The sequence below is a fragment of the Sinohyriopsis cumingii genome, chromosome 4 (assembly GCF_028554795.1).
Source record: "Sinohyriopsis cumingii isolate HCF-2022 chromosome 4, ASM2855479v2, whole genome shotgun sequence".
Taxonomy (NCBI): Eukaryota; Metazoa; Mollusca; class Bivalvia; order Unionida; family Unionidae; genus Sinohyriopsis; species Sinohyriopsis cumingii.
The window spans coordinates 22,088,573-22,108,477 of record NC_142964.1 but is presented as its reverse complement, the minus strand read 5'-3'; the positions used below and the strand labels follow the sequence as shown (position 1 = coordinate 22,108,477).

Below are 19,905 nucleotides of genomic sequence, written 5' to 3'. Positions count from 1 at the left end.
GGCGTTGTGCCATTTTACCCCACAAGCAATTTAACATCACTTTGGCAAACGATCGCCTGCCTTCGTTTTTCTCGATGTGGTCTAAAGAGATGCCTTCTTGTTCGTAGTATTTCTCTTTGAATTGTATTTGGTCTTCGGGAGTGTGACACCAGGAAAGATAGCCGCTGGCTTCTTGCTTCAGTTTCAAAAAGGCATCCACGTAGTCAGCGAAAATGCCTTTCTGACTGGGATCACCTTTGTGGTATTGTTGTGTCTTAGGAAAGTGGCAAATTTCGTACACTTCTAACAGTTGGTATCCCATGTCCAGAGCTTTGAACAATTCTACGCTGACCCAGGTTCCCATTAAGGCACGTTCTTCCTGGGTGTGCTGACAAGACTGGTCTTGGTTGCACGTTTCGGCACAAGTACGGCACAAGGGAAACATCAGTTTGCCTTGACAATGGTGAGGTAAGACGGGATGGTATAGGTTCGTGGGAGGCAAAACTTTGCACTTGATCAAGCCTTCGTATTGTCGAATGTTTTTCAGGTCGATGTGTTCCGTCAGCAATTGTGGGTGCCCTACAGGAAAGCGACAATATTTGCACACGTAGGGATACAGCGAACACACGTCCAAGTATTTGATTTCTTCTCCTTTCTCTTCGTCGGCTTGGTACAGCAAACAGGTGGCATTGGTCCTTCCTCCGTACAAACTATCCCTCGGGTTCAGCGGGTCCATGAACTGGTAACTTTCCACGAGGCGTTTAAACTCGGGATCGGTTTTCATACGGTGATCGTACTCGTGTTCCCACATTTCCACCACTTGGTATCCTTCCTGTTCTAACTTTAGGCGTCGCTGACAAGTGTCCTGGTACAAGTCTTCCATGGTTCGTTGTAAAAACTGATTTTTAGTGTCACGGTCAGGGTAACAGACGGGACATCCGTGAAATAAGCAACCGTTAAACTCGTACACGATCTTGGGGTTTTCTAAATCCCAGCCATCGACCGAATACGTTCCGATGGTCTTTTCACCTCCTCCGTTGCGGGCATGCTGAATCCATTTGTCTTCCTTGTCGCACAAGTAATGTAACCAACGTAGGGCTTTGACCGAGTATTGACGTTTGACAAAGTGGGTTGTTTGAGGGCTGATGACAGCCACGGTGTTTTCAGGCATGAATCGTTGTCGATACACTAAGGAACACGCTTTGGCAATGGTGCAAGCTTCTTTCAAAGGATCGACCCCTCCGTGTTCCATGAACAGTTCTCGAAATTTTCCACAGCAACGCCGTAAAATGTCCACGTCGAAACGACAATACTTTAACATTTCTTCCTGAAAGTCGAAAGGGTCCGAGGCGTGAGCCTGGTACCAAGCGTAGAAAGCTTCTCGTTGTTCGGTACGCATGTTGTCGGGGTCGTAATAGTGAGCCTCAGGTAAATGGGGTAGAACGGCGTGTTGATTGGCTTCCGTATTGAAAAAGTGTGGAAAGTACCCTTTAGCCATTTCTGTCATTCCAAAAGTTTTAGGCATTCGACTCAAAGGCATGGCCAAATAGCTCATCGAATCTTTAAACTGCACTTGTCCCACTTGCATGAAAATGATTTTGGCTCCGTTCAAAGTCACTTTAGGACGTTCGGTGCCTTGTTCCGTATAGTACCTCAAAAGAAACTGTCCATCGTATCCGGAAAAATTGTGAGCCATCACCGTGGCATGACGATGACTATCTCCGTAACGTTCGATGTCCTCTTGGCTCCACGTCTTGTCGATGGGGTCTAAAACCCATTGGGCAAAATCGGCTAACGTGTTCGGTCCCCGAAAGATTTTTTCACGCCCTCCAGGAATCTTGCTGCAGTGAGGGCAATGACTGAAAATAGGTTCTTGAATGCACTTCTCGCACGCTCGATGAGCCACGCAAAAATTAGGAATGTGAATGCCGGTCTCTTGCATGCATTCGAAATCGAAAAAGATGAAATTGCCTTTCTTCTTGTGACCGTCCTCTTTCTCTGGTGGGGGTTGGTATTTTTGCACGTAGCATTGGTGTTCCAAGTCCACGATGTGGTGACAAATGTGACATTTTTTCTTTCCTCGACATACGTGTGCCTTGGCATTATTGGTAAGTATGCCTTGTCCACACGTAGGGCACAATCTCAGGAGTTGACAAGCACATTTCTTCTGTGAACCTTGTGTTTTCAAATGTTGTTGGTAACATGTAGGGCTAACAAACGTGCGCAGACAAGTTGAACAAGGCACTGGTTCTTCGCTCAGACAGGGTGGAGAGGCCAAACATCCTGGGCATTTCATTCCACAATACTTGTGTTGCTCTCGATTGTTATAACCATAATCACATTTCTCACAATAATAAGCATATCCCAGGAATCCGGTGATGGTGGTAATGGTATCGAAATGTTCATCGTGATGATAAACATGAATGTATTTTCCATCCTTAAAATCTTGGCCTCGAAACAACAGAGGCCCACGCATTTCTTGAGGGTGCACTTTCAAGGTGTAGCGTGGAGCTAGGACATCTTGCAATTTTTGCATCTCAGGAATGCCACAGGGTGCGTCTTTGGACAGTCCGGCTTGTTGCAACAGGAGTTCTGCTTCGTTTCGTTGTTTGGTTCGGTTCGATTTTCGAATGTTCTCCAAGGTTCTTTTCCATTCTACCGTGTCGTTCTTGTTGGCATAGGTTCGTCCCACCACGATGGCACGGGCTAAACACATCTGGTCTTGAGGGTTGTTAATTCGGACGAGACTTGTTTTGGTGTTGCGAAGGTCGTCCACCAATAACATCTTTTTGCGTCCAGTCCCTTGAGGAGGAGAGACGTGGGCCATTTTCAGTGTGGCTTTACCATCGGTGATGTCAAACTGGTCATTGGATTGTTGTACGTGTTGAATCTTGTCCATGACTTTGGAAGGGGTTAGTTCTGCGGGTCTGCTAAACTCGATCCAAACAGGGGATTTCAAACCGTCGTGATCTATGGATAGTGTCAAGCGATCGTCTTCTTTGGCTTGACATTGTCGCTTGAGTGCGGTGAGCAAAGAATCCCACATCTCGGTGATAAACCCTTCTGCTTTCTCCAAGGGTACGTCGGCCTTGAAATCTTTAAACTTCACCGTGTAGGTGTAAGCCGTGGTTCTAAATTTTCTAGAGGAGCGCTTTTCCGTCTCTCGAATGGAATAGTATTTTTCAGGGTTGACTAAGGGTGGTGAACTTGGTTTAGAGGTTTCAAATTCTGGTTCACTCATGTCCTCTTCAAAATCACTGGCATGAATTTGTGCCAAAATTTCAGCCCTGGTACGAGGCGATAGATCACGTTTCTGCCTCTTACTTTCTTCTTCTTTCTTCTCGAATGAATAGGATCGTTTCATCTTGAGTGCAAAACGTCAAATGACTCAAGTTTAAACACCATAGACTAATTTATAGTCATGACAAACTAGCGTATATAAAAAGGGTGTGTGTCTTGTCCTTTCACTATTCATTTCACTCTCAAACCGAGCACAACGATGGAAGAGACTAACCAAATCGAACGTTTCGTCAGAGCTTTGCGAGGGGTCATTAGAAAATTCTCTTCAGACCAGCCGACGGACTACTCTCCTTCCTTTCGAGATAAAAGTCAAGATACTTGCTATATCTGTCAGAAGAAAGGGCATTGGTCTTCAGAGTGTCCAGACCGTCAAAAAAGAAAAAAAAAACAGGGGCTAAAAAAGACAAAAGTCAAGATACCTGTTATTATTGTAAAGAAAAAGGACATTAGTCTCCAGATTGCCCAAAAAAGAAACAAGAGGAATCAGAAGAAAAGAGGAATTCTTCAGAAGAAGAGAGGGATTCTTCGGAAGAAGAGAGGGATTCTTCGGAAGAAGAGAGGGATTCTTCAGAGTGGTCTAAAGCGCTCACCGTTACGGATCACTTCCATCTCACCTCTGTCTGCGTCGGTTCGAGTCTGGGATTCGGCTAATGTGGTTATATGAGAAAGCTTGCCAGTAGCTTTTCGTGGGTCGGTGGTTCTTTCCGGGTTTTTTCCGGGTTCTTCCTCCACCATTAATACTGGCCGCCATGTATAGCCTATCTTGTGCTGAAAAGTGGCGTTAAACCCTACAACAACAAAAATACCGCATAGGTATAATGTGACTTTTGCCAAATACCATCCGGTAACATAGTCAGAAAATTCGTAACATTCTTGTCTTTTTTCGACGAGAGTCGAATAACTTCGACTCTTTGAAAGAGACTGAGGTGACTTCAGTAATACTATCTAGACTGGTACAGCAAGAAGATGTGAGAAGGACAGATTATTATCAAAACAGCAAGTGCTGGGGAGGGGGGAACGCGTGACATTTCAACAATCAAAAGAAATTCATGCACTTTTGATTTTTAATGCAATTCCTGCATCTTTGTATTGAAATAACTGAAGAAATCGTCCTGTTTCAACGACCTAAAACGATTGCTTACTTTGTTGTTAGTTATGACACGTCATCTAGTCATTGTGACGTCATGAAGTTATTATGACACATTAAGATTCACCGACAGCTCAAAATGGCGATTATTTACATCCGAGGTTTATCCTAGCATGGAAAAACCGAGGATGTTCTAGTTGATAGTTATCCCTTTGATCCATCACTGCAATAGATAATTTCTAACACTTCCCGTCTGTGCCATTTAACATAAATCTCCAATTCTGCACTAAAGCTAATGCAGAGAATATATCACATCAAAATGATGCTGTTATCAATACACAGTTTTCTCCATGTGGCATTTACCCCCCAAATTTACAGCACTGTGGTAGTGGAGTTTTATCACCGAATTTACAGTACTGTGGTACAGCGGCGTCGCTAGGGTTGGTGTCACCCACTGCGGTAAACTCATGGTGTCACCCCTCCAGACTTCCACCATGGATTTCTTCTTCTTAAAATAACTCCAAATTTTGCTCCGACCAGCTCTGAATCTCATTCAAATAAGCACCAGACGCTCTGCAGACTGCATGGTGGCACCCTGTGCCTGCTAGTCATGTATTTAACTATGATCGGTTATCCGCTTATGAAATCCGACTAGACCGAGCAGTGTGTGCTCTGTAACATTTGCAATTTTTCATTTTGGTGTCACCCCTCTGAGATGGTGTCACCCGGTGCGGTCCGCACCCCCCCCCCCCCCCCCCGCACCCTTCTAGCGACGCCACCACTGTGGTAGTGGCATTTTCCCACTCTAAGGAGGCAAAAGATTGTGTTGAGTATGGCGAACCCCGAAAACAATCTTACCTGTATCGTTGAACAAAATACAAAACTTTCGTACGTTTAACCAAATAGGTATAACTCCGATGCGATGATACCAAGCAATCACTGCATTGCAGGCGAGTTCCAAACTAACCGTTGTAGGAATGACGTCAGTGATTTAAGATATTACCGCGAATGAAAAATGTATCGGTGTCAATTTTAAATGATTAAGCATTCCGTTGAATGTGAATCGTGTACAAGATGATTCCTATTGCTAACAACTGCATCGTAAGAAAAGGATAGACAGATAATGCAAACCACAGGATCATACGTTGGTATGATACTAGTAGATTATAATAAATGTCCTACAGGTCATGCAGGAGTTTATAACTGTCTATTTCAGTAATGGGTGCTATATTTTAGAATCTGACTTCATCTATTTTGCAATGGTAATTATTCACTTTATTTGGATCCCGATATATTCATATATTTTTTGAAGGTCTTTATTTACACGCATCGACAAGTACATACGGCAAAATCAATGTGAACATTTTTGGACAAGGTCAGCTTAAAGGCGTGATCCAGTACAAACACAATTTATTTTCGCGCGCTGTAATAAACATCATAAAAGCTATGAGGCGCCGTAGCGAACAAAAGCTGGTCCAATCAGAACGTTGCCGTTGAAATTTTAATGTCACATATCCAGAATTCCAAGTTTACACGTTGTATCAAAAATGCTTGTCCTTGAAGTTCCATTTTCTAGGTCGACATTTTAGATTGCATCTGTTGAATGAAACAGTAGTGGTTGAAAGTTATATTTTCTATGTCGAGGTTTTAGATTGTGTCGTTTGAATTACACGGCGGTGGTTGCAATTTCATTGTAATAGGACGAGAATTCCTAATTTACGTATTTGTTAAAAGAGTTTATGTTGAAAGTTCCATTTCATATGTTGAGTATTTAGATTTCATCCGTTGAATTACACAGCGCTGGTTGAAAATTCTATGTCCAATGTCGAGTTTTTAGATTGTATCTTCTGGATTACATGGCGATTGTTGAAATTTGAATGTCATATGTCGAGAATTTCATTTTAACATGCTGAATCGCATTGATAGTGCTGAAAGTTCCATTTCGTATGTTGAGTTTTTAGACTGTATCCGTTGAATTACACAGCGGTGATTGGACATTTTATTGTGCTTGTCAGATTAGTTATTTTTATATGGTGAAATGATGCGTTGGTGTTAAAAGTAACATTACACAATATCCACTTTAACAAGTCAAAATAATATCGAGTATTAAGATAAATCATTCGTGTATTCGACCGCTCCGGTGGCCTAGTGGTTAGAGCGTCCGCCTCGGATGCGGGAGGTCGTGGGTTCGATCCCAGGCCGAGTCATACCAAAGACTTAACAAAAATGGTACTACAGCTGCTCGCTTAAAGCTCAGCATTAAGAGGTTAGCGTTAGGACTGGTCGGCCTGGTGTCAGGATAATGTGACTGGGTGGGACATCATGCTACGTGTCTGCGGCATGATGCCCCAGTGCTAGACATTACTATAAACTGTCACACTGCAGACATCGTAGCGATATGACTGAAAAATTGTTAAAGCTACGTTAAAGATCCAAATCACACACACACACACACACACACACACACACACACACTCATTCGTGTATTCAATTATGAGGCGCCATTACATTTCATGCATTTACAGTTTGAAAATTACCATTCACAGGTCGAGAATTCCTATGCATTTCTTCGCCAGAGGTCGCTCTCGTGAACGGACCGCGTTAGTTATAAACAAAGAGGCTGCCTCTCGTTGCTGTGAAATTCAACAGATGAAATCTAAATACTCCGTTATGAAATGGAACTTTCATCACAAACAGTTGCATACAACGTGTGAATTAGGGATTCTTGACATATGATTTTGAAATTTCAACTACCACTATGTCCTTCAAAATATACACTGTAAAACTTCGACATAGGAAATATAACTTTAAACCACCACTGTATAATTCTACATGACAAATCTAATATCTCGATCTAGAAAATAGAACTTTAAAGAGATGCAATTTGATCAACATGTGATATTGGATTTCTCGACATACGACATCGAAATTTCAACTGCAACTTTCTCATTGGACCAGCTTTTGTCCGCTACGGCGCCTCATAAAAAGTAGCCCCTGTTGAAAGCACGTGCTACCCTGCTTTTTGTTATGATAGACCCGACGTTCTGTTTTCTTGACCTTATTTAGTGCCTGCTTACAGCTGTAAAAGTCCACAGCGATCGTTAAGTTTTCGCCAGGATGCTTTTTGATGACATTGAAGGTCAAAACATTCCACATTTAGGATTGATCAGACTTTGTTTAAGCTTTATTTGCATTAAAATTTGTGACGTAAATATAGACAGGAAGTAAAACACGGCTTGTTTGTAAACATGGCACTCATGGGACAGTAGGTAGCAGACTATCCATGACCTTTTCTCTTTCAAGTGTATTGACCATTATTACCATTATCATGACGTGATCTCCCAAAGGCGTATGGACCATTATTACCATTATCATGACGTGATCTCCCAAAGACGTATGGACCATTGTTACCATTATCATGTCATTATCTCCCAAATGCGTATGGACCATTCTTACCATTACCATGACGTGTCTCTCAAAGGCGTATGGACCATTCTTACCATTATCATGACGTGATCTCCCAAAGGCGTATGGACCATTCTTACCATTATCCATGTCATTATCTCCTAAAAGCGTTATGGGCCAGTCCTTCCATTACCCATACCAATATAGCTATCTTCTCGTAATCTGTGTTGTTTTTGTCATTATTGTTGAAGTATAACCCTTAAACATACCAGACACGATTGGTTGGAAAATCACTATTCAACCAAGCACATTATCTGGGCAAAGTCCGGCAAAGATCGTTATCCTGCCTCGAGGTTCGGAAGAACAATGATATGCAGCAAAGTTAGGTATCTTGCTCGCTAGATGGTGACTATACCTAACAACAACAACAACAAAACAAACAAAGTAACAAAACAAAGAAAACAAGACAAAGCACACACACGCACACACACACACACACACAAGCAAATAAAACAGTACTTAATGTAAAGGAACATACGTTACAATAGTTTGACGTTTTGAATCTTAAGTACGTTAAACTTCCTCATTGTTGTATAAGTCTCTATTAACTTTTTTTCCGTTTGAATTCAATATTTTGCAAGAGAACTGCGTATAAACATCAGCGCCTGAACATGCTGTCTTTCATTGTTACGTTTTGTAATGCTTGATCTGGAAAATTAAATCTGGAACATCGACTATTCCATTTTTCTGTTGTTAGTTCTTGGATGCGTAAGTAGCATACTAAAATTTAATTCGAATGTTAACTTCACTGAAAATGATAGCAAAGCTTCAACTGCCAAGAGTGGCTCCATCTGGTGATGAAGCCCTTGTTTCACTCTACCCCTTCTTAACAGACTGGCGTTCGAAAAAAGTATTGATTAAAAACAAAACTGTAGTTTTCATGATAATAACACGATAAACAACAACAAAAATGATAATAATAATAATAATAATAATAATAATGAGACAGCTACGGCAGCTTCAGGAGTAACCACAAAAACAAGGACGACAAGGTCAGAATCGACAATTAATTTCTCGACAAAGAATGCTCGTCCTCCTCTTTAGCAATCATTATGTTTAGCATTTCTGCCACCCACCCACCTCACCCATGCGTCCTCCACGTATGTAATAGAGGAAGGAAGAGGTGCGATAGCTATCACTATTTCTGTATGTCTCCCCTTTGCTAAACAGTTTTGTCTCCGGAGCATAACTCTTTAACTACTGCTTGTTTTTTTTTTTTTAAATAAAAAATAGTAACTATGGCATCCAGGCGGCGTAAATATGCGGTTTTCCTATTTTGAATAATTAGGTAGTCATTATATATATATATATATATATATATATATATATATATATATATATATATATATATATATATATATATATATATATATATATATATATATATTATTTTATACAAATTTCCGTTTGTTGATCGTTCATCTTAAAAAGGTTCAATATTTTATCCAAACTCGGTACGCTTCTTCAAAATGATGGTGCTTATGAACGATTTGCTAGTTATGTTTGTTTTTTGTACTTCATTTTTCATCTTTTATGTGGCAATGGGAACAACGAGAAAGTATTTATGTTTGACTTTTTTTTCTGCTTTTATCTTTTTCTTTTGAATCACTGTTGCCTGTTCATTCATGAAACTTGATCTTTGCTTCATCGTGAGAAGTACTATCCTATGCAATGAAGTGTAGTTCCCCCGTATCTTACCTTTTTACGCTCCAATGGCAACGCTTAATTACTCATGTTCAAGCTGCAATTCTCGAGCACTGCCTGTTCGGTAATGAAACTTGTGGATTCATCCTCAGAAGAACAACCGTACCCAAACACAGGCAGCTTTGACCTCCTTTTCGCGCTATGTAGCGACTTTCACTTTTAGGACATTTATACATTTACAGATAATACTGAAACTCAGTATATTTATGCACCCTGAGGAGTTGTGCTCTGTCATCCGAATTTAGGTCACGGTCCAGTGGGAATGTTATACTTTTGCATTGGCTGCTAGAAATGACCGTCGTTATATTTTATGGATTTTTTTTAACGTTTCAGTAGCAACGTTTATTACTGATTTTGTGGTTAATTTCACTCACAATGTTGTCTGTACGGTATAACCTTGGTGTCTGTACGGTCTCAACTTGATACGTGTATGCATTCTGAGGAATGTCATGCTGTCAGGCCAAATTAAGGGGCTCTGACCTACGTATTATATCTCGAACACTGTCGCCTGTACAGTAATGAAATTGATGTGATATGTGTATACCTGACCTACCTAACTAAATGTCTGTTACCGAAACTTCACAAGTTCTTTGTATAAAAATAGGGGTTGGGGTGCATAAACTTTTTCTGCTATGAACTGCCATTGCCTTCTCTGGTCAAGTGGATAATATTCTTATGCTTTGTTTTAATACAGGTATCCAAAAATATGGACCTTTTTGACCTCACTTGTGTATTTTATTTTGTTATGATTTTTTAGACAAGGTCACTGATTACGGCATTAAAATTGTACATAAAACGTCCAAAACTACTCACCTCCGAAAGTGAAGATTTGACAACAGAAGTGCCCCAGTAAGCAACGACAATTTCATGCTTTTGAAAGAATTGTGTTTTGTTTAAATTACTTCCAACATTTGTGTTAGATTGTCTTCAGTAAGTCGTGAAACTTAACAAAGTAATGGTGCCACGTGTTTGGAACTAGTTTGTTGCACTTAACATACAAACGTGACCTTAGAGTTGGTCGGCGTAGGGATAATATCCAAAATTGGTAGTGAATCGCGAGATAGGAACTCTGCATGTTGAGCGACTATGGCACAGAATGATCTGCTACCATTAACACAAATGCTATTTATTATTAGAGTTTATGAGAATGTCATACAATGCGATTTTAAATAAAGTATTGTCGATTTAACACTCTTAGGACGCTGCTCTTCTTACAACAGCAACTGTTAACAATGAGTTTTCATTCGACTCCACACTGCTGTCACTACACGTCATGTCATCACATTAGCGGCAGCCGAGTCACGTTTAATTAAAAAGAAATACGAAAATGCTGAAGAAAACCACGTGGTTTTCAGCTGTATCTCGAACAATGAAACAATGGGGGAACAAAGAAAGTTGTACGGATTTTAATTGGTGTATGTATGTATGTATGTATGTATGTATGTATGTATGTATGTATTCTAGGATTTAAAGACACGGCAGCACTATTCTTACTATGTATGTATGTATGTATGTATGCAAACAAACGCGCGCGCACTAATGTTTCTTACGTGAAAGCAACATATGTGTGTGTCCCACTAGATTTTGTGTCATCCTGAAAGACACATAAAAGACCTCCAGTCAAGGTGATATTACACTACAATTACCACCTACATGACATTGGCCTGCGTTTCATGTAATTTTATATTTGACAGAAGACAAGCCCAGCCACTTACAGGTACCACGTTACATTAACACGAGTTAATTTCAGGAGCAAAAGTCCACCGTCCCACGTGCGATTCCGGTTTCGATTCCATTGTTGCCACACTTGTATGAAAATGTAGTTGCTCATACAAATCGAGTGATTTTCATTGGGTTTTCCAGTTTCCTCATCTTCTTGACACGACCAATACGCTCACGTCTGAGCAGTCGAAAGTGAATTGTTTGAACATGTACAATCGACGTAACAAAACTGAGTGTAATAGAAACCATGACGATAAAGACAAAAACAAATGCATGTATGAAGTCTCTTTGCATCAAGTGATTTTAGTTTGCTTTAGCCTTCCCACTGGTAATGTATGAGCACCAGACAGTTACCAGAGAACCTACCACTCCCAATGCTAGGAAACTGTTTATGTTAGCGTCCCGGGCTGTTATGATGTTTATAGCGGGGGAAATACGGAGTCTATTATAACTATTTGCTCCAGCACGTGCCCTATACCACGTGACATATTGACACCCCTGTGGAATGAAAAGGCTTTGACAGATGTTTAACTCGACTTCCCTTGGGGAAACAGCTATATATACTTGTCCCGTATATGTCCTGCGTGTATTCGCTTATGCATTGGTTCCTTAATACTGTGGGAGTGAAAACTTATTACTTACCGCCATCGTCGATGAAGTAAAAAATTACAGCTTAGTTTCAAAACAAAAAACATTTTTATGCAGTCAGCAGTATAGAATTAAAATTCGGCGAGAGGAAAAAAAAGGATTGATCCCTGCGGTATTCATTGTAGAAACTTCTTGAGATGCAACCCAGCTTGCCGAAAGATGTCCTTCGATAACTTTTTTATGAGTGCTATGTATACCAGGACAGTTCGTTTTTAACTGGACATGAAAGTGGCAATGGATACTCAAAATGGCTAAATTGGGAGTAATTTGGGCTTTTATTCAGGTAAGTGATTCATCATTATGTGTTTAGAGTCTGGAAAGAACATACCGGTGTGGATTCCGCAAAGACAATTTATTCATTCATTCATTCATTCACTTTGCACTTTTGCTGTCTTGAGTTAGATACCTGGTAATTGGCTGTACAAGAGTAAATGAAAAGTCGGAGGGTTGCTTTGTATACCCATCCTCATCAGCAACGTCACATAATAAACTAGCCAGTCGAAACATAACAACCTCTCGCAGTAACCGAGGCTGTCAAGAGACAGCCACTTCACGACATAACCTAGTCTGTCGATATAACTCGATTACAGTTAAAAGTTGTGGTAAGTACGAGGATTTCAAGACAAAGTGGGTTTAATTTTAATTAATTCAGTCTGTACCAGCTGTTGCACTTGGGACATGATATGCGGTCAGTGTGCATACTGTACAGTTTTATTGCAACCTGAGTTATTGCACTTTATCGTGATAATTTTTTCTTCTTTTTTTCTCATTTAAAATTGAATTCAGGATGTTGTTGTTTTTGGTCTGGCTGACTGCCCGCACTGTATATAACACTATCTGGTTAGATGCATGAAAATCTCGAACCAGTGGGAGGGGTGTTGTTCGTATGAGTTTTAAAATCACTGAAAGAGCAAATGGACCTTACTGAGAGAGTAAATGGACCTCAACTAAAAAGCAAATCGACCTCACTGAGACATTGATCTTGGAGATGACGCAGGTATGCTATAAGAGTATTTCGATTTCACAAAAAGAATTGCGCTCATGAGTATATCTTTTTGAAGCACACACCCATTCCGTAAAAAACAAAATACAATCTAGACCAATAAATTGCTCGTCTTTCTTCTTCTGTTTTATTTTTGACATGATTAGTGGCGCCAACTGTCCTGTCAAAATAAAGGCGGAAAACAGCTTGTTGCTCTAAGTACAGTCGTGTCATTCAGCAATGGACATAAGTCCTGTCTGAGTTCCGTTTATTGAGTTCTTAACTTTAAGAATTCTCTTCGTTTGCACACTCTTTTGAAACAAAACTGCATCCGTCCGTGCATAATACTTTTTTTGGGTGCCTTTCTTATGTTTATTATTTTGCTTCAACGATGACATAACTTTTCAACAGCAAGATTCAACAATGCAGAATTGCATGTACCATAGACTTTCATGAATTCTTTAGGTTTATATAGTGTTGATCAATGTTTCAATGCATACACAACTTGGCTTTTGGCTTGATATTGTCGCAAACGATTTTTACTGTCTTCCATGTGTGTGTCTGTTCATACATTAGCTGTATTATGTAAACTCTCTCTCTCTCTCTCTCTCTCTGGAATGGGATTGTCACTATATAAGTCCTATTTGGACCGGGATTGTCACTATGTAACCGGGATTGTCACTATACAAGTCCTATTTAGACCGGGATTGTCACTTGTTGCATCCGGTTTGGACCATAAATCCTATGTAAGAGTGAATATTGTAATCTGTTATGGCAACACATAATTGAGTGAATCGTGCCGCTATTAGTGTGACACGTAACAAATTATATTGACTAATGTGCTAGGTACCGTATTAAAACGCTAGACTGCATTGGCTTTTACATCCCTGGCTTGGGGCATGTTTGATTTGTTAAATAGATTCCATTTTGATAACACTTAGTCGATCCAGAGACAGTTCTGTGCAGTTTGAAGTAAGTGCCATAAAGTGAAACTTTCCAGGAGTCGGTTTATTTAATAAGGGCAGAATAGATCTTTGTTCGATTTCCGCGCATTAATAACGGCGGTTACATGCAGATGAAATTCCATTTTTTAAAGTAATATACCTCGGAAGATTAGTCAGCATAAGTTTATAAGAGGCCAATTATTACTACAGGGAAATATAAAGTATTCTCTTGTTATAAATTGTCCATGGGACGAGTGTCTGGATGTTTGAGAGACATATAACTTAAAGGTGCTGAGTGATTATGTTACGTAAAAGAGAGCGAGTCTTGAAAAGCATTAAGGGAAATAGCTCCACATATACACACATACAGTGGGCAAAGGAAGGAGATAACCAATTTACGATTGATGGCCCAAAAGAGGGTGGTGAGGGAGAGAGAGAGAGAGAGAGAGAGAGATGGGGGGATATGTCGATATAACCGGTCACCAACGTTGAATTTGGAAGGATCGTCAAACATCTAGGTTATGCAGGCATGCTGAACAAACGAATTCGATTGTTCACTCGATTACAGTATGAAATTTGTCTAATCGGTATAAACAGAACAGTTAATTGCAATTTTTGTAATTATAAATCTGGTAATTTTATTTATAAGAGAAAGTGCATCATTTAAAGCTCATGCTCAATTTCATTTTGTTTATCTAATTGATTGAATTCTGTATTTTCTGCATACGGGGGCTCGTGTTGTTTTTATTCTATATCTCTGTTCAGGTCTCTGATAATTCTACCCGTTAGTTTCATATTTTAATTTATTATTTACTCGATCCGGATAATAACATCGCGGTCGATCATCCTCTTGATAACTATTACCACAACCGCCACTTAACATCCTATTTGAGCCATAATTAGCGAAACTAATCCACACAATACCAACATTGACGATTTATTTTCAGTTACCTTGCGCCTCCTTTTAGACACAACTGATCTAAAACCGCAACATTAGTGCCAAATTAGTATGATAAATGTAACAAAAATCGATTGCTCTCTATTTGGTGAAACAGAAACGTCCATGATAGTATTTTGAACAAAGCCTAACGTTAATCCTTTTGGAGAAATCGATTTTGCCTTTATCTGTTTTTCAAACTCCGTTTTTCAAACACTTTTGGCGTTTATTTATAGATTGGCGTGGTTAAATAAATATATAAAATATAACTGTTCATGGAACCAAAATAAAGCCGATTTGCGTTCCTTAAAATAAACTCACTTTTTCCCCCTCCAAATTAGTCATGAAGCATGGAAAATACTAATACATCTATAACTTTTATATATTCATCAACTGAATCACATTTTTGGATGTTTTTATATGTTGAGCTGACCTAGGGTCAAAACACTCTTCTCTTTTATTATATACTTAAATGAGAAATATAGAGTTTTATTGGCGAAATAATTTTCATCCTTTTTTCATTCCAATATTTTTACGTGTGCTAAATACGTGAAAATATAAGATATCCCATCATGCTATGCTTGATTGGTTGTGCCCACAAAAATTGTGCCTGTAAAATCAAACAAAAAATAGTACTTTGTGACAGTGCCTGATTACCAAATAGGCACAGTAGGCACCGGCCTAGGGGCCCCGCGACAACGGATCAAAAAAATGTTGATGAAACGTATTAAGAGATAATTTGCTAAGGGGGCCCCAATATTTCGACTGCCTAAGGGACTAGAATAAATAAAAGGAAACTGTCTCACATTACAGATAAAGAAATTCTACCAGACGTTATTCGCATCTCTCTGGAGTTATTTCCCTTATTTCTTTGACAACAACGATAAACCCGCTGCTGTGCATTGTTTCCAGATAGGGTCAAATCGTTTATAAAATGACAAAAATGTAATTTACTGTGACAGATTAGGTCAATCGAATCCTACCACTTTCTTAGGTTATGTTCATCAGACTTTAAAAGTACAGCGAATTTACGGAAATTGGTTAGGGGTGAGCGGGCCGAAGAGTGAGTTTAATCTTCGAAACCTTTATTCTGGAACAAGTTTGGTATATAATAAAAAGAAAAGTTTCTTTTCCTACGTTAATACGGGATATATTTCATTTGATGGTACCAAAAGGATATTTTTAACTCGTAGCTTCGTCACTCGTTAAAATATCACGTTTTTCCTACTACACGATGAAATATATCCGGTATTAACGTAGGATAAGAAAATATTCTCCATGTATTCTGCGTTGGGGCACTAATTATACCAATATTTAACACTGTCATAGACAGTTGTATCTACCCTACACCGAAAGATTTTTGGCCAACGTTAGTACCAGAAAGGCATGCCAGAATCGCTATTCTTGCATACAAAAGGAACCTTAATTTTTTTTTTTATAGATGCAATTAAAAATTCCATTGTGAAGACGCCAATCCGATACGTTGACTTTACTGATTTCTTTTCCGGGGCGGAGCGCTCACCTGGTCACGGATGAGCATCTCGCAAGAGAGACAGCTTCTAATATCTTTTGAGAAGTAACTACTTTGGGAAACTGTTCAGTATCGTATGTGTCATTTCTGAGGAATAAAGCAACAATCATTTGCTCGGCAGGGAATTACACGAAATTATTCAGATTCTGAGCCGTATTTTTATTGATACGCAAATGAGAATACAGACCAGTTGCTGTGGAGCCAACGAGCTGAAAAGTCCCCTTTGCGTGCATCCTTAGTTCCATAAATAAGACTTATTATGAAAAGAGAGTTGATCTTATTTCTCTGTTCGGAAAATTTATCTTTTCTGCAAATCCAAACAGGATTTACGATTTTCTGCCAATACACACGTGATGCGAAATACAATCTTTTGTTTTGGGTCCGGGCTGAAAAAGAATAAGCATAGCAATACACAAGAGCATCAAAGACACAATAAATCCGGTACTGATGCATTGATACCGCCATATTGATACAACCCGCCCAACAATACTGTACAGTTTGTTATCTAAGAAAAAGCGTTGTTACCGGCATTGAATATTCCAACTCGGAACAATTGATTTTAAATGGAACTTCCGTATTTTGAGTTCATGAGTTTGACCAAATAGCGAAGATTTATTGAGGATAATATATTTCTTCTATATTGTAAGCTGATGAAAACAATTTGAAACTAATGTGAGTTACAAGCAACTCACCGATACTGTAAGACACTGTGATAGTTGTCCGGGTGTCAACAAGCGCTAACCTAGTTTCACATTATGAATTCTGTGTAGGGACGGAAAGTTACATGAAGACATCTAAGCTGAGTTCTTAATTTGTTGTTCTTTTGTTGTTGTAGGGTTTAACGCCATTTTTCAGCACACGATAGGCTATACATGGCGGCCAGTATTAATGGTGGAGGAAGAACCCGGGAAACCCCCGGAAAGAACCACCGACTCACGAGAAGCTACTGGCAAGCTTTCTCACATACCCACATTGGCTGAATCCGAAACTCGAACCCACGCAGACAGAGGTGAGATGGAGTGATCCGTAACGGAGAGCGCTTTAGACCACTCGGCAACTCTTAATTTGTAAGCAGAAGGTCGCCGATTCCATGACTCGGTACCTGTATTTTAAACAATATTAAAATTGAAAGCAGGTCACAGTGAAATTGCAACTTAACAAGAGACACGAATTTTCAGCATCGATTGATTGATTGGCGTGTTAACTGCATATTTTTACGTTTAGGCTCATCCAAAACTCAACAAGAAAAGAGTGAAGACAACAAGCTTTGTAAAATTTAACAAATAATTTATTTCCCTCGAAAAAAGCAAGGTAAAAATGAGAAAAAGAACTTGCGGTTTTACGAATCAAATCCAAAAATAATCCAAGAATATTCCAAGAATTAAAAATAGAAGTCCTAGTAAATGAAACTGAGTTCGATTCCCGATGAAATCAAAATTTGAAGGCGATGACATATGCTGTGGTCGGCGTCGTACTGATGTGTCAACAGTTCTTTGCTGAATCACAGAAAATAATATTCCAGTGTTTGAATTCTGTGTAAATTTCGATAATTGTCCTGTCCAAGAATTAATTTAAAACACAAGTATTTCCAGGGAAAAATAATTTCTTGGAATTCAAATAATTTGAAGAAAACAAAATTATTAGCCCCCAAAAAACTGGTCACAACATAAAATACATTAACGTCTCCAGTGCTAAGGCAAGTAATGATTATTCTGTCTCAAAACGTCAATACTAAATCTAGCTACGGCGCAAAACAGATGCCAGATATGGGTCAATCCTCTGGAAAAGCCTAACTGATATTAGTTATTTGTCACGTACTCCAAGTATGGCATAGATTTCACTTTATGAATCTTACTCTGAGAAAGAATTTTTTATAAAAAGTTTACTTCAAATCTTACTGATTCTGAATCGAGGTCAGGAACTAGGTCAGCATTAAATACAAAGTTTATATTATTAGTTGTTTATCAAAAACAGCCATGTCAAATAGAACTGGACTGAATTTCTGGAAAATGCAAATCCAGCAAATAAAGCTACATTACAATAGCATGTAATGGAATATTTTTTTTTAAAAAAACAACAAAACTCTAACAAATAAACAATTAAATTAAATCAAATATAAATTAAATCTAATGTACACAATAACATCAACACATGAATGACTGTCCAAGTAATCCTGATAGTGTGTGTTGCCTAGAAAACCAACCAGGGTAACTATGGGCAGGATTTGAAACCGCAAACCACGAACTGGGAGTCTAGCGCAGTCACCATTCAGCCAATGAGGCTATCAATATCTAATTGACCACTGAAAGGTCACAACCAAACCTGGCTTCAATTATTACACCCTCCACCTGACAGATATGTGGTTTCAGTAATCTCAGTAGGTGCATTCGAACAAAGGTTTTATCCCGAAAAAAGGAACACGGACAAAGGGATGAAAAAGCCAACTGTTTCAATAGTTTATGTAGACAATTTATCACATATACGAATGCTTATTTCACAAAAAGCTTCCTCGGGATCACTAGGGTCACTATCCCTCCGAACAATTTGCTTTTAATGGCTGCATGATCTGTAACAAAGCATACGGTCCCAGATCAGATCAGTTAAATGCAAGTGTTCCAGGTGATGCCGTATGTATTCCGAAATACTTTGCCGAGACTGAAGATGTCTGAGAAGGATCCGAATGACTTCTGTCTTAATTCCAAACTTGTTCGCACTTGACACAGTTTACCACTGGGGCAGGAGTGGTAGCTATGCAGTTTGCAGCTTCATATGGCATGTCCCAGTAAATAAAATGTTAGGTACAGTGTTTTGAGTAAGTAGTAACAAGTATCAACTGTTTATTTATCATGATAGAGGCGGTATGTTAAATACTCCAGGTCAAAAGGTTAGGAAATTAAATTGATAGCTAGTTCCAAACGCGACCTCAGACTAACGTAGCGGAAAATTGATGTTCTGAGTAGGGCATAAAGTCACTGTCAATTTTTTTGAATAGTATGATCAAATCCACGTTTTATAACGCATCAAGTCTCTTGAATGGATATGAACATAGCTACACGCGTGTGTGTACCGTGTACTTAAAATTTAGAATGGATATAAACATACACACGCGTATGTGTACCAAATATTTAGAATTTAGAAATGTGCAGGCAAGGAAATAATATGCATGTCATAGCGTCTAACGGTGCGTAAGCGCAGTAATGAATATAGGGTTCCTATTAAAATTAAAGTTATATATATATATATATATATATATATATATATATATATATATATATATATATATATATATATATATATATATATATATATATATATATATATATCTGGTACAAATAATAATGAATATGAAGTACTACAAGACTAAAGGTAAAAAGTAAACATGTTTACATTTTTTGAAAGGAATAAAACATAATAATAAAGAAGGTAAAAAGTTTAAAATCCTGTAAATATACGGCAAATTATATATATATGATTGTCCAGAAGGGTGGATTTCAGACGTTCTTCTAGGGCATCCATGAGAGACTGGTACTGGTGCGTTTCGGCTTGGTGATGTTTAGTCGTTTGTGAGCTTTCTTTCCATGCGGGTTTCTTTTGGGCTTAATGCGG

At 38.9% G+C, this 19,905-nt stretch overlaps 1 protein-coding gene across 3 annotated transcripts in view; it reads left to right on the top strand.

The window, feature by feature from the left end:
- The first annotated feature begins 11,794 nt into the window (after nt 1-11,794).
- Nucleotides 11,795-19,905, top strand: part of LOC149800795 (protein madd-4-like) — a 155,195-nt gene continuing 147,084 nt past the window's right edge. For all 3 annotated transcript variants that reach the window (XM_089954786.1, XM_089954787.1, XM_089954784.1), the window contains exon 1: nt 11,795-12,188. In XM_089954786.1, the coding sequence (XP_089810912.1) occupies nt 12,153-12,188 (36 nt within the window). In that variant the 5' untranslated portion in view covers nt 11,795-12,152. The remainder of the gene's footprint in view (nt 12,189-19,905) is intronic.